Source organism: Loxodonta africana, chromosome 19, assembly GCF_030014295.1.
Source record: "Loxodonta africana isolate mLoxAfr1 chromosome 19, mLoxAfr1.hap2, whole genome shotgun sequence".
Classification (NCBI taxonomy): Eukaryota; Metazoa; Chordata; class Mammalia; order Proboscidea; family Elephantidae; genus Loxodonta; species Loxodonta africana.
Window position 1 is genome coordinate 17,179,615 of NC_087360.1, and position 15,792 is coordinate 17,195,406.

The 15,792-nt window shown below is 42.3% G+C and overlaps 1 protein-coding gene across 6 annotated transcripts in view; it reads right to left on the reverse strand.

Annotated features, from left to right (window-relative positions):
- The window catches only part of CIT (citron rho-interacting serine/threonine kinase), a 174,344-nt gene that overhangs the window by 98,059 nt on the left and 60,493 nt on the right, over positions 1–15,792 (reverse strand). For all 6 annotated transcript variants that reach the window (XM_010598935.3, XM_023559453.2, XM_010598934.3 and 3 more), the window contains one exon: positions 5,740–5,923. In XM_010598935.3, the coding sequence (XP_010597237.1) occupies positions 5,740–5,923 (184 nt within the window). The remainder of the gene's footprint in view (positions 1–5,739; positions 5,924–15,792) is intronic.

The following is a 15,792-nucleotide window of genomic DNA, read 5'->3' on the forward strand; positions in this document are numbered from 1 at the left end:
AAAGAGTCTCTAAATGAGAACAGGCAGAAGTCAGAGAAACCCAAGAACTATACAGCCCACTTACTCACTCATCTTTCAGAGATTTAAAACAAAACCCAGGGTTGAGACTGTCAGCTCTCATCTCCGCTCCCTGTCCAACTTCATCACTTGTCACTCCCCACAATGGGCCTCCACTCCTGACAAGTATGTGAACTTGAGGACCCCACCTACATTTCCTAATTTCTCAGCTTTGAGGCATTGACACTTAGCAGCCTAGCAAAGTGTCTAAGAGAAGAGCCTATCGAGCCACACTGCCTGGCTTCAAGTCCAGGCCAAGCTACTCATAGCTGTGTGACCTTAAGCATAACTGGAAAGTGAAACAATTTTTAGGGGCAGATACTTCCACTTGGCTTAATCTCTCTGTACCTCAGTTCCCTCTCATGTAAAATGAGAATGGTAAAAGTACCTTCCTCTTGGGCTGTTGTGCAGATTAAATAAATTAATCTGTGGAAAGTGCTTGGAACAGAGAATCGCAGAGTTCTTGCCGTGTAAGGATGAGCTGTTATTATCACTCTGCCTGACTGCTAAATTCCCTCTATCTTCCTCTCCACCCAACCAAATTCATTTTCTTTTAAAAAGCTGAGCCCAATAATAAAATCTACTAAGAAAATATTCTGAATCCCACTTTGGAGAGTGGCATCTGAGGTCTTAAACACTAGCAAGTGGCCATCTAAGATGCATCGACTGGTCTCAACCCACATGGAGCAAAGGAGAATGAAGAACACCAAAGACACAAGGTAACTGTGAACCCAAGAGACAGAAAGGGCCACATAAACCAGACACTACATCAGCCTGAGACCAGAAGAACTAGATGGTGCCCAGCTACAACCCATGACTGCCCTGACAAGGAAACATCAGAGAATCCCTGACAGAGCAGGAGAGCAGTGGGATGCAGACCCCAAATTCTCATAAAAAGACCAGACTTAATGGTCTGACTGAGACTAGAGGGACCCCAAAGGTCAGGGTCCCCAGACCTTCTGTTAGCCCAAGACAGGAACCATTCCCAAAGCCAACTCTTCAGACAGGGATTGGACTGGACTATGGGATAGAAAATGATACTGGTGAAGAGTGAGCTTCTTGGATCAAGTAGACACATGAGACTATTTGGGCAGCTCCTGTCTGGAGGAGAGATGAAAGGGTAGAGGGGGTCAGAAGCTGGCTGAATGGACACAAAAATAGAGAGTGGAGAGAAGGAGTATGCTGCCTCATTAGGGGGAGGGCAACTACGAGTATGTAGAAGAGTGTACATAACTTTTTGTATGAAAGACTGACTTGATTTGTAAACTTTCACTTAAAGCACAATTAGAAAAAAAAAAGCTGAGCCAAATATTCTACGTTCCATGAATACGCTTATAAATTCAGGTCTGACACAGATTTACTGAGGGTCTACCATGTTCTGGGCTCCAGGAAAACCAGGATGAACAAGACCCAGCACTGCCCTTGAGATCACAGTCTATTTGGGGAAACAGACATACCAAGAAAGATCATCAAGTAATTTGGCAAGAATTATGGACTGGCATTCCCCATTAAGTGTGCCCCACCGGATCTTGCTTTACTCTCCTAAAGCAATTTTTCAATTTGTACCACAATGTTCTACAGTGAAGGTATTTGTGTTTTCTGAACTGCTTCACATGTATATGCTTTGTCTTGTTCAACTGGATGGGAAGGTAACCGTTCTGGAACTGGGTCTTCTAAATCTGGTCGCCATTCCATCCCTCCCCAACAATCACCTTTTACCAACAGGTGCTTGGCAACTGTGTATTAACCTCTTGGGGTTGGTCAGAATTTTTAAGCATCTCTAGAGAAAATTCCCAGGGCCTAGGAAGCTGAGCTTCTGGTCGGGCAAGGCTATGGACTACCTGATTATTGCTGAGTCCTTTCTGTATCCTCTTGGTATGTACAGAAGGACAAGACATATAAAGAGAGTAGCATATCAGTAATAACAAAAATAATAACTATGAACATTTACTGAGACTCTCCTACCTGCCAGGCACTGGGCCAAGTGCTTGATACATCTCATTTAATCCTCCCAACAACCCTATGAGGTCGGTGTCATTATTATCCCATTTGGCAGCTGAGGAAACTGACATACCAATAAAGCCCAGTAGAGCAAGGAAGAGGCACCAAAAAGTGAGTTCCCTGAAAATTCGGGAAGGCAATGATGACAGCCATTTCTTTCTTCCACAGTGTTTGAATTGCTGGCTCATAACTCCATTTTCAAATCCATGCAAACATGGATTTGAAAGGCTAAGGAAGGAGCCATTAATTAGTCAAAAGGACAAGAGTCTCCTCCTTGAAAACAGCCTACTCAGATACCGTCATCCTATTAGCCCAGTCTTATCAGATGCCACTGCTCCCCTAAGATTTCCAGCTTCTCCAAAAGCATAAGACCAGCACATGTAAAACTAACACAAAATACAAAGCCAACTGGCTTTTCCTTCTAGAGTTTATACTGAAGGTTTGCAGGAATGTACTGTCTGTTTAAGCAAGAGCTTAAATTAGGCAGTATCTCAGATCTAGGAGAAAGGACTTAAAGAAAAGTACCTCATGCTGACAGGGGAGGGAAGAGAGCTGGTATCCATTTTATTTTTAAACCTTTAACACACTGATTTCTCTTACCACCCTACTATCGTAACATCCAGGCGAATGGAGGATCAGAGGAACACCCAGGCACTCAGGGCTTGGGACTTGGTTTGGGTTATTGCTGGCTTACAAGGAAAAAGGGCACCAGATACTTACTCCCCAGCACTGACTTTGCCATAATCCTACCCCAAAGACAACCAAATTCAGTTCTCAAGAATCCCTCCAGCTCCCTCCAACTCAGGCTGCAAGGAATTACCACTACTACTTATAACTTGAAATGCTGAGATATTCTTGCTAAACCTAAATTAAGGATGCACTCTCAGTCGCTGGCTTAAAAATAGTCTGGGGTCCTTAAAAGGGAAGCTAAAAAAGTGATTGCAACAATTGAAACCATTCTCACTGCCAGAGTTCCTGTAAAAATTCATAATTTATTCAATTCAACCTCAGAACATTTCATTCCATTCACTGGTAACCAATCTGGGGTCCATTTATCCCAGCACAGTACAAGAGCATCTGTGAAGAGTGAGTAACAGCACAGGTAATCAACGTGGGTAAATAAAAACCTGTGATGCTGAAAAAAGGAAGGGAAGAAGGAGAAACTCAAGAAGAAATACCAGCTCACTGGTGGCAAAGATGGTCCCCACAATAATTGCCTCCCCCACACCTGCAAATGCATTTTATAAGTTTATGTCCATGGAACTATAGAAGTTGCTAAGTAATTCTGTCACTACACCACTTTTGTGGGATTTTAATAATCCAACACCAAAGTCCAAGTCCGGGGGGGGGGTCACCCACATCCAACAGGTGGAGTAAATTTCTAAAATGACCCTGTCAGTTTCACCCATATGGCTGCCCAAAGACACAGTAGCCAAGTTAACTGCAATATCACATTAAAAGACATACGGTGAGAGAAAACCCCAAATTACCATGGGAAAGACAATGAAATTCTTCAAAGGCAAGAATACTCCAATTCCATCTTCCAGATAAGAAATATACATTTTTTTTTGCGTGTACTTTTTTTTAATGAGAATCTTACTAAGCATTCTGTTGGGGCCTCAACAGAAGCCCATTTTATGCTCTAAAGATATATTTTGAACTAGCAAAGGTGAAACAGCATTTCTTCAAATACAGTGAGCAAATTACACGCAGTCTGGTGGAGAGGATCATGAGTAAATTGTATCAACAAATATTCATCGAGTACCTGGGCCTTAAGAGTAAAAGGGCCCTGTCAGAGAGCTCCCTGAACTGAGCTTTCTGTAAGAAGCAGAGAGATGCAATTCCAGTCTTCCTGAAAAATAAGCAATTAATCACACTGCTTTGGCTTAATTGTAATGCCTAGAATCTCCCACATCATTCTGCCTTTACCCCTGAAATCGAACTCCCCAGGGTCCTCCTTGGTTTCTCAGACCACTGATAAGCACCCTGAGCGAGCTTTCATTCTGACCCAGCCAGTCCACAACTAGCCAGAACTAGGACTTCTCATACATCTCCTTCCAGTCCAATGCGTGACCTTCAGCATGCTGTGTGTGTCAAGGTCACACTGCCCACTAACCGTGCATCCTTTACCATCGGGCCTCCACTCCTGCCCTGCCCTTTGAGGCCAATGCAGAACCTCCCAGCCCTGGTGGACCATTTCAACTCGATCTGATGGCACATTCAACAGCTAGCTAGTTAGATTTCTGCCTCTCCTGCCTTCATACAGACTGCTTTGGGGTGGTAGAGAAAATCTGCAAGAAAGGCACAGCAACACTGTCAAATTCCAATCCAAATCTGAAGTCCAGTCCCTAGGGAAATTGCAAAGAGGGACTGCCTCAACATCTCTCAATATAAAAATCTCTCCCAAATTCAACCACAGTCCAAAACTCTAGTTCATGTCCAATGCCCAATTGCCACAAGAGCCTAAAGTCTTTTCAGGAACACACTGTCAAGATAGCACCCATGGGTAGACGCCATCCAGGAACCAACACCCCATCTTTTAGAATTGATATCTAAAAGCTACGAGCACAACAAATACAGAATAAATGCGGTCAAGAAGAAAATCAAATTCTGCTCATCTCCTAAGTGGGCAATAACTAATTACCCAATACTACCCCGAGAGCCTCAACGTGAGGGAGGCAGGGTGGCTGGGGCGCAGCACAGCCAGCCCGCGACCTTCCTGGAGAAGTCACTACTCTGGAAAAAGAATGTCATCATATCAGAAGAGACCGAAGCAAGACACTGAGCAGCCACATCCACAGAGGCTGCTGTATTTCAGAGAAATTCCTGGAGGCTGGAAGCCAGGACCCTCCAATCCCAAGCGCCGCATACTGCATTTCTCATTGGGTTTATTTAAGAATGGAGAAAGACCTACCGGGTCAAGAGGTCTACGGTGATATTTATACTTGTATTTTCTAGTCTCCTGGTTTGTTTGTTTCTTTTTTCCTCTCACGAAGCCCAATTCCTGTGAATCAATGACTCTGCTACATCACACTCCCTCCCGGTGGCTGATGGTCTTAACGGGGCTTTCTCTGACCGCCAGCGCTCTGCCAGCTCAGAAAAGCTCAGCCACCAGCTCCCTAATCTTGCAGCATACTTGAAGAGGAGGTGAGCACCGGCTCTCCGTCAGAGCTATGGCACAGCCACTTGCAGCTCAGTTAAACCCAAGAGGAAACCTTTCACTTAATTAGACAGGGTTTTTAGGATTCTTGTGCTACAGCAAAGATAGCAACCCCCACCCCCCACCCACCCACCTGAGAGATAGATACATAGATGATGGATAGACGGAGAGCTTGTCTTAAATCCTGCACATTTCTTCTTCTACCAAGCATCTGCACCGCTAGAAATCTCCCACTATTTCCTCCCCTCGAAAGAAGACCAAAGACTGAAAAACTAACCCAAAGTGCCCAATTGACAATTACGATGCTACTGACAGGGACAGATACCTTCAATCCAGCAAACTGAGAACAGTAACAGTCTATCCCAGCAGAGCCCAAACAGGTAAACTGCTCCCCAAATGCAGGCTGATAAGCAGCTCCCCTCCACTCCACTCCCCCCACACTCTACCCTCCCCCCTCCGCACTTTGGCGGGGTATGCCTTGCACCCATGCAGGTCCCTTAGAAAGTCAAATTGCCACTTACTCAGATCTACCAAGAATCCCCAGTGCCTTGCTGTATGAAAATCCCACAAACGGCAGCTCTTCACCAGAGAAACCTGAGGGGTTCAACTGGCACGGAGAGGATGAAACCCACGAATTCTTCTCTGGTTCATCAAAATTGGAGGTGTCATCATCAGACTTGAGGGTGGGAACGAAGGGAGGAGGAGCTGGTTAAAGAAAAACAAGAAGAAGGGAGGGAGAGAGCATTCAGACAGATTCAACACTGTTGCAGAGAAAAGCGTCTTACTCCTTCCGCGTTTGCTGGGGCACTGCAGCGCCCCGCTCTCAATCTCCTCACGGCTCTGACAGCAACAAGAGCTTAACCCCTTCTCAGCCAACATGGCCACCAACCCGCAGACAGGCTGCCTTCCCTGCTGGGGTAAACTGAAGGATAAACTCAAACAGCTCACTTGGTTGAATGGGAGCACCTGGCACCTCATTTGAGCAAGCTGCTGGTTCCTCACATTTCCACAGCGCGTCTACGGAACGTCAACTGGCTACTGCCAGCATGCCCGATGACCTAAACGGATTTGTTTCCTCTTCCAGGCAGGTCTAAATTATTAATATTTAGTGCTAATCACTAAAATGAGATGGAACTTGGATGTTTCCCAGACTCATTGGAATGGGGGGAAGAACAGGAAAGAGGATTTGTAAGGCTCTCTAACTCATGATAGGTGAGCACTGCGGTCTCATTCATATCCTGATGAGTATACACAGAGCTCTTCTCAACCACTTTTTTTAGTTCATTATCCCTCCTCCTCAGCATAACCAGGCCCACCGACTTCATCGCAGCTTAATTAATACAATGAAACACCAGCCACATAAAGTTCTTCCCGATGATTTACAGCGCTCCTGTGCACTGACAAGGGCCGCACGGGTAGACATCTGCAGCACAATTCCTACCTCCTTACAGCATGCTTCCTGGCTGTGGGCATCTTACATCTCCGCTTCCTGCCGACCTACTAAGCTCTCTTGGTCAGGAAGGTGGACGCTCATCCAACAGTCACCAGAAGACTGCCCACTGTGGTGGGCTCCCAGGGCTGCAGCCAGCCAGAGGCGTTACCATGGCTGCAGGCTGAGGCATCTGTGGCAGGCCAGCTGGGCACAGTGGCATCACATCCCCTGCAGTGCAGGCTTCATGCACCCCGTGCCTGTGCGTGCTCTGGCTGGAACCCCACCTGGCCGCCCGTGAGGCAGGGGCCGATGCTGATCTGAGTGACAGAACAGCATGAGTCACCGCCGGCTGGCCGGCCGGGGCTAGGGCTCGCTACAGCTCCCCCTAGGACGATTGTCACAGCCCTTCACAGCCCAGACTCCTTTTTTAACTCCTCCTATTCAGGACAAAGCTGTGTGCCAGATATGAGCAGCAGTCTGTTTTTTGCTTACAGACTCAAAAAATCTGGCTGTTTCCAAAGTTCCTAAATGACAACATCACTGGAGCAGCATCAGCAAGTAACTGAAACGCGAGAAACTGGAGTGGGGAAGAGATGTGGAGGGCCAAGGAGATGGATCCAAGGGTCTGCTGTTCCCAGGAACTGCAAAAGAACATTCCCAGAGCTGCCCGTGTATTGGGATGAAGTAGGAGAGTGAGGAAGGCCAAAGATGTAAAATGTGCACTATGAGAAAATAATTTAACACCTCCAAGCTCTCTCAAGAGAATTTAAATCTTCCCTGCGTCAGAATCTCCTTGCTTAATACTGAAAAATTAGCTGATGGAAGGAAAAATTACATTGAATGCTTCAGCCCACATCTCATGTGTACTTCCACCAACAGAAGCTAAAATCCAATCTGATTTCAATTACCCAATACATTTTTTAATAAAGTTAAAAGGGAATTATATTTCATTAGGATCAAAAAAAGGTTTCTGTCCCAAAATAAGGAATCTTAGATCTAAGACTGAGGAGGTTTAGGAAGAGAGATTTGCAGATGATACTAATATGGAGGCATAGTGGTTAATGGCTGAAGCTCTAAACTCCAACTATGTGGGTTCAAATTCTATTCCCACTACGTACTAGCTCTGTGACCTTGGAAGAGTCACTTAACCTCTCTAAGCCTCAGTTTCAACATAGGGACAATGATAGTAACTACATCAAAGGGCTGTTGGGAGGTTTAAATAAAACAATCTACATAAAGTGCTTAGCACAGTTCGCAACACACAGTAAGCTCTCTATAAAGGGTACCTGTTTTCATTATTATTGTTTACTGTAGATACATGACAGATAGTGCAGCTGTTGAAACCTAGTAAGATATAAGGGACTTTACAGCAGAATCTATATTGAGTATTCTTCCCTGCACAAGGCACAGACACGCCCACGTGGATGTTCGTGTTAATCATATCGTTTAATTCCTAGCAGAACTTTAATTCCCTTTCACTATATACTAATTTATCTTTAGGAGACTAAAACAGAATCCCTTTTCTGAGTAAGAAGTATGATTAATATAGGGGTAGGGGCCACCCTCAGTGAAATAATTATGATTTAGAAATTCTGTACTATAAAATAAGATTACTCTATAAAACTCTGACATGTTCAAAGCTAGCTTAATGTGGTTGCGATTAGAAAAAAAAGAGCCAGATAATCTTCAGGATAAAAGTAAGAAAAAGTCAAAATGAAATACAGGTGAGATATTCACAAGGCAGATTAAAAACTAGGGATGTAAACCTCCTGACTTGCAGTCAGTTAAGTACAACAGGAAATTCTGAAAGAAAGTGCTTCGAAGGGCCACATTCAAGCAGGGAAAAATCACAGCCTTGAGCCAAAGGGAAGTAAGGAAATAGAAATACTTTCCCCTCCAGGAAGTGATGAAGATGCTCACCATTTTCCAGGGCCCTTTAAATCAATCCTATCGTTGTGGAGTTGATTCAGACTCATAATGACCCTGTAGGTCAGAGTAGAACTGCCCCGTTGGGTTTCCAAGGTTGTAATCTTTACAGAAGCAGACTGCCACATCTTTCTCCCATGGAGCGGTTGGTGAGTTTGAACTGCTGACCTTTTGGTTAGCAGCCAATTGCTTAACCACTGTACCACCAGGGCTCCTTCCAGGGCCATTTAAGGGTAGAAGAAATTAAGGAGGAGACTAGTAACAAATTGGACCCTCAGGGGTGGGGTCTACACTTACAGCGTCCTGCATCGCGTGGGAACCACATGCCAAGAAATTACCATAAATACTGGTCCAGGATCACTGAACCCTCGGGTCACTGATAGACACTAGTGGAAAACAACTTGTAGAGGCCCTTTCACAACCCAGGGGACACAGGATACACCACTCTCTCTCTCACGCACGCACACACAAACACACCCTACTGAAAATAAGTTCACAATAAAAAAGTAAAAAGCCAAAACCACACAAAACAAAGAAAAATAAACCACATGAGATACACTTCCTCAAGGCAGCATCAACAGATAGAAGAAACAGGTGAATTAGCCCTCTAAAAACTGCAGATAGAACAATCTAAAAGGGACCATAAAACAAGTTTTAATTTATTAACAAGGTAGATGAGTAGAAATTCCAGTAGAAGAACAAGACACTTTGAAAAATGACCAAGCACATTTGAAAAAGAACCAAACAGAACTTTTAGAAATAAAAAATATTGTTTTCGAATTTAAATTTCAAAACTCACTGGTTAGGTTAAATAGCAGATTAGACACAGCTGAAGAGAAAATTAGTGAACTAGGAGTTAGATCCAAGGAAATCATATAGAACCATCCTACTCTGTGGTCTCTGGACTTGGAGCATCAGCATTATCCAGGAACTACTTAGAAATGCAGAATCAAAGGGTCCACTCCAGGCCCACTGACTCAGAATCTACAATCTAACAAGATAATCAGATAACTCACCTGCACATTACAGTTCAAGAAATGCTCATATAAAATGCAACACACAAAAGCAAAGAGATGAAAAACATGAGAGGTTAAGAGATAAGGACAGAATGTGAAGATCCAATACATATTTAAAAAGAACTTTAGAAAACGAGAATAGAGAATTTTCTCAAAACCAGGATGTCATGTTTTAAAAGGATTGTGTCAAGTCTAAAGGCTACCGAGTATGTGACCACATCTATCTCAGGAATCTAATTCTCCTGTTTCTTGTACTTACAGAAAATGTTTCTTTTTTTTTTTTTTAATCTTTCTGAAATATAATTTTTTTCTTTAAAAAAGATCATTATAATCACATTGGATTTGAGTCTACATTAATGGAGGCACACATGGCACCCCAGCACATAAGTAGGTTCACTAAAACTATTTGCTGAACGAATATATAATTAAATGCCTAAAAATAGTTCTTACCAAGAGAGCTCCTAGCATAATAGAGACCAAAAAGAAGACAGATACTTGATATTTGAATTAAATGAAGAGGCTTTAAAAAGTCGAGATTTTTCTGTCTGAAAAATATGCTAATGAGTACCTATATTAATATTTTCTGATACAGTATTATGACCCCCTATAACCACCACATTCACTAAAGACAAATAAGAAGTTATAGATTAAGAGGTATTGTTCATTGGTAAAAATCACCAAGAAAAAACAAAAAAAAAAAAAAATTCTTTTTTTATATGTTTATTTTAAAGTGTAAATCAGTCTGTGCTTTAGGTAATACCACGGAACATTCCCCTTGGTGGCAGAGGCTATACAAGTAACTTCTTGAGGTCTCCCCTTCCCCAGTTATAAGAAAGATGGTAGAACAAGGCTTTCAGAAACAAAGAGCTATTTTAAAAGCTGTAACTTCTCTTCTATAAATTCTCTCTCTTTTTTTTAATCCTGACATTCATTAAAATCTTGTGGGGAAAATTTTTATTGCCTTCAAAAACATTAAAAAAAGAAAAAACAAGGAAAAGAAGGAAAAGAAAAACCAAATAAGTTTTATCCTTTCATCCCTACTTCTTTCTAACATGTTCTATTAAGTTCCATTTACCCTATTCCCACCTTAAATTTTTTAGCATATCAAACAAACATTAATATTAAAAATATAAAAGATTTTCTAATTTTGAGTTTTTTTCATTGACTACCTTACCCACTGGAACATAAGCTCTGCAAGGAGAGGGATTTTCTTGTGTTCACTACCATATACCTAACACATAGAATACCACCTGGCTGTCATTATTTGTTTAATACCTATTTTCTTAAAAGAATAAGTCATTCCTGAACACAACCAAACACTCTGTGGGGCAGAGTAGCTGGGGCTGGGTCCTGGACACCATGGATTCAGGAGACATCTAGATCAACTGACATAACAAGTTTATTAAGAAATGTTCTGCATCCCATTTTGGTGAGTGGCATCTGGGGTCTTAAAAGCTTGCATGCAGCCATCTAAGATGCACCAATTGGTCCCAACCCACTTGGAGCAAAGGAGAATGAAGAATACCAAAGACACAAGGAAAATATTAGCCCAATAGACAAAAGGACCACATAAACCAGAAACTCCAGCAGCCTGAGACCAGAAGAACTAGATGGTGCCTGGTTACCACCAATGACCACCCTGACAGGGAAGACAACAAAGAGTCCCTGACACAATGGAAGAAAAGTACAGAGCAGAGCTCAAATTCATGTCAAAAGACCAGACTTAAGGGTCTAAGACTGGAGGAACCCCCGAAGCCACGGCCCCCGGACACTCTGTTAACCCAGAACTAAAACCATTCCCAAAGCCCACTCTTCAGACAAAGATTAAACTGGATTATAAAACATGAAATAATACTCACGAAGAGTATACTTCTTAGTTCAATCAGATACAGGAGACCAAATGGGCGGCTCCTGTCCAGAGGCAGAAGGAGAAGGCAGCAAAGGAAAGGAACTCTTTGAATGGACACAAGAAACACGGGGTGGAAATGGTGAGTGTGTTGTCACATTATATGGATTGCAACTAATGTCATATAACAATATCTATAAATTTTTGTATGAGAAATTAATTCAAGCTATAAACTTTTACCTTTATCACAATAAAAAATTAAAAAATAAAATGAAGTAAAATTAAAATAAACAGAAAAACTTTAAAAAAAAAAAAAAAAAGAATGAGTGAATTGCAAGAACCTTAAATATGGGGTAATTTCTTAGATCTAATTGGGCTCTTCCATGAAACATGCCACTTTAGGAAACCTAAGTATCGATACGCTTCAGAGTACCCAATTTCGTTACGAAGAATTTGCATGTTTTAAAAAAAATATCTGAGCCTAGATATAGCTCATAAAACTCCTAAGATTTGTAGTCATCACTATGGTTTACAGACACTGGTGCTGAGTTGCGTGTGGCAGAAGTAGATGAATAACAGCCAGCACCATGTCATAAAAGATGAAAGCACATAAATAAACATTGTGTAATGATATAATCAACCAGGACTGTGCCTGGAACACAGTGGGCATTCAATAAATATTAAATCAAAAACACTTGCAATTTCATTCTATCTACCATCATTTTCCACACCATAAAAAAGTGATTACTTGACTAATTGGATGCCATGTACAAACCAAAAGGCAAGCTACCAAAAACTTTAGCTATCCTCTAGCTGCTTGAAACCTGAGGCACCAATGTGATCATACTTATGTACGTTATGAAGACAGAACTGCAAAATAAGTGAAAAGGAGGATATTTGTGTGGTTTAGAGGTCAGGATGTGGGTGTAAAAAGTAGAATACATAACTGGAGTGATGGCAAGTTTTGCTGACAGGGACACAGTGAGTTTTTGTGTAGTCCTTCAAGAAAAGTGTCACAGAGATAACTGAATCTCAAGAGCTGGTTAAAAGGTAACTCCATGGGCTGGAGTGGGGAAAAGTGCTACTTTAGAAAAGCCACAGAAGCCAAAGCAGTAGCCCAAGAGAGCCGTGGGTAATAGGCTAGGGAGCAAGTAGAAGTGAAATCTCGGCCGGGCCTTGAAGGGGGCACCTTGGATTGGATTGACAAATGTATTTCAAAGTTTTAGAGAGCTGGGTTGGTGTCAGCAATGGAGACTGATATGATCGTTTCAACAGTGATGGTCAGAAGAACCCAGCGCTAGAAACCTCTAAAGTACTAATCTGCAATAGTCAACGTGACAAATTTCTATATTAAAGAAGTGGTAACAGAAACTGAGAGGACTGGATTAACGGGAGACAGGCTATAGAAAGAAGTGGCAAAATTTGACAACTGATGCAAGGGTGGAGATTTTAGGAATATCGACGATCAACTCCTAAGACAGGAACAACTCTAAGAGGTTGCAATGGAAAGAAAAGCAAGATATCCAGTATCAGATGTCTCATGGGGATGAACCAAGAGACTAAGCTAGGGGATCAGCAAATACAGCTGGATGCTAAATATGCATAAGCAATTTAGTTCTTGAGGACAGATTAGAGCCTCAGGCAAGCCCCCTATTTGCTCCTCTCTCAGTAGAAAGTGGTCAGCCATGGCTTGACCAAACGACACACTGTATAAGAAATCCAAAAGGAAGACAAATCAGATCCAGTTTCCAGCAGAATAAATCAAAATTAGCCAGCTCTCTGCTTCCCAAAAGGGTCATAAGTTTAGGATAATGTTGATTTGGGATGGTGGCCAATTTTCACACTGGTGTCTTTAAAGTAAATGAAGAAGGAAGTTACCATTCCTAAAGCATGTCGATCAATCAAACTCAAGAAGGCTATGGTCTGGCTGCCAAAAGCTACGCAGCTTTCTTCTCTGGGGGCAGACACAGAGCTCGATGGAGTTGTGTGCTCTAGCTGAATCTCACCATGTCCAAAAGCCTTATTCCTAAAATGTTGCTTAAATATCAAGTGTTTTGGTAATCAGCTGAGGTTTTCCCACAGATTTATACCTTCAGAGGTGGTTTCTTTCAACGCTGGACTGAACTTTAATCTGACTTTTGTGTGTGTATGTGTGTGTGCGCACGCGCGTGCGCTTTAGGTGAAAGTTTACAGCTCAAGTTAATTTCTCAGACAAAAATTTATACACATATTGTTATGCGACCCTAGTTGCAATCCCTATTTATACCCCGTGTTCCCCGTGTCCATTCAACCAGCTCCTATCTGTTTCTGCCTTCTCATCCCGTCTCTGGACCGGAGCTGCCCATTTAGTCTCATGTATCTACTTGAACACACTCTTCACGAGTATTACGTCTTATAGTCCAGTCTAATCTTTGTCTGAAGAGTTGGCTTCCAGAATGGTTTTAGTTCTGGGTTAACACAGAGTCCAGGAACCATGTCTTTTGGGTTTCCTCTAGTCTCGCTCAAACCATTAAGTCTGGTCTTTTTACATGAATTTGAGTTCTGCACCCCACTTTTCTCCTGCTCCATCAGGGACTCCTGTTCCCTGTCAGGTCAGGCATTGGTGGTAGTTGGGCACCATCCAGTTCTTCTGGTCTCAGGCTGATGGGAGTCTCTGGTTTATGTGGCCCTTTTGTCTCTTGGGCTAACATTTTCCCTGCATCTTTGTTGTTCTTCATTCTCCTTTGTTCCAGGTGGGTTGGGACCCATTGATGTATCTTAGATGGCCGCTCACAAGATTTTAAGACCCCAGAGGCCACTCACCAAAGTGGGATGCAGAACATTTGCTTAATAAACTTTGTTATGCTAATTGACCCAGATGTTCCCCGAAACCATGGTCCCCAGACCCCTGCGCCTGCTACTCTGGTTATGTTCAGGAAGCTTCTTAGCTTTTTGTTTAGTCCGGTTGTGCTAACTTTCCCTGTATTGTGTGTTGTCCTTCCTAATCTGACTTCTTAACATTTAAGCTTCACTTTGTTTTTCCCCTCCTTCTCAGTCAACCAGGTATTCAGCAACCTACGAAACAATCTACATGGGCTGAAAACACTCAAAAGAGAGCATCTTTTCAAACTGCAACGAGTCATCTTATTTCTCTGACTGCATTTCTCTGCAAAGATGGAACAGACAGACCCAGTTTCTTGCCCAGATGGAAGTTCCTAGGACACACTGAGACAGAAACAAAGGAGCCAGCTCATCCGCTTCCATCCCTAGGACCTGCTCGTTCTAGGCCCAGGCAACTTTCCTTCCAGCACTACCCCCGCTAAATTACCTATGCAACAGGTTTTTTTTTTTACATAGACATCAGATTATATTCATTCTTTGCTGCTTTCCTGACATCTTTGTATCCTTTTTTCCTACGCTTTTTAAATTTATTTTTAAAGATTTGTTATGAAAATTTTCACACACGAAAAAGTAGTGATGTAGTAAAACAAACTTCCAAGTGCCTATCGCATAGCTTCAACAACCATCAATTCCCATTCTTATTTCACTTCACCCCGACCTCTGTCTTGTCTGCGTGTTTGTTGGTTGTTAAAGGCAAATCCCAGACATCATACCATTTCACCCATAATCTTAGGTACCTCTAACATAGGGTTTCTAAACCATGGCACTATTGATACTTGGGACCAAATAACTATTTATTGTGAGGGGCTGCCGTGTATATTATAGGATATTTAGGACCACCCCAGCCTCTACCCATTAGATGCCAGTAGCAACCACCAATAGTGACAATCAAAAATGTTTCCAGACATTGCCAAATGTCCCCTTGCATGGCAAAATTGCCCCCAATTGAGAACTACCGTTCTAATCGATAAGGACATTTTGAAGAACATAATCACAATACGCTCATCTCATCCAGCAAAATTAACTAACTCTTTAACATTATCTAATACCAGGCCTATACTCGATTTTCTCCATTTGCCCCAAAAAATGTCTTTTTACAGTTAGTTTGTTTGAATCAGGATCCAACCAAGGTTCCATGCATGTCTCTTAAAATTCTTTTTATCTGTTAACATTGTCCCTCCCCCTTTTTTTTTTTTTAAATGCCATACGAATCCTGTGTCCCTGTAGATCTTCCCACATTCTGGACTTGGCTGATTATATCTTTATGGTGTCATTTAACATGTTTCTCTGTCCCCAGTGTTTCTTGTAAACTGGCAGTTAGACCCAGAGGCTTGGGTACCTTCATACCGAACTATTTTAGGAAGAATACTGCCTAAGGAGTCTCATCTACTTCCTATTACATGGCATTAGGAGGCACACAATGTCTGCTTGCCTCCTCCCCATGATGTTAAGAAACATCCATGAGTTACAATTA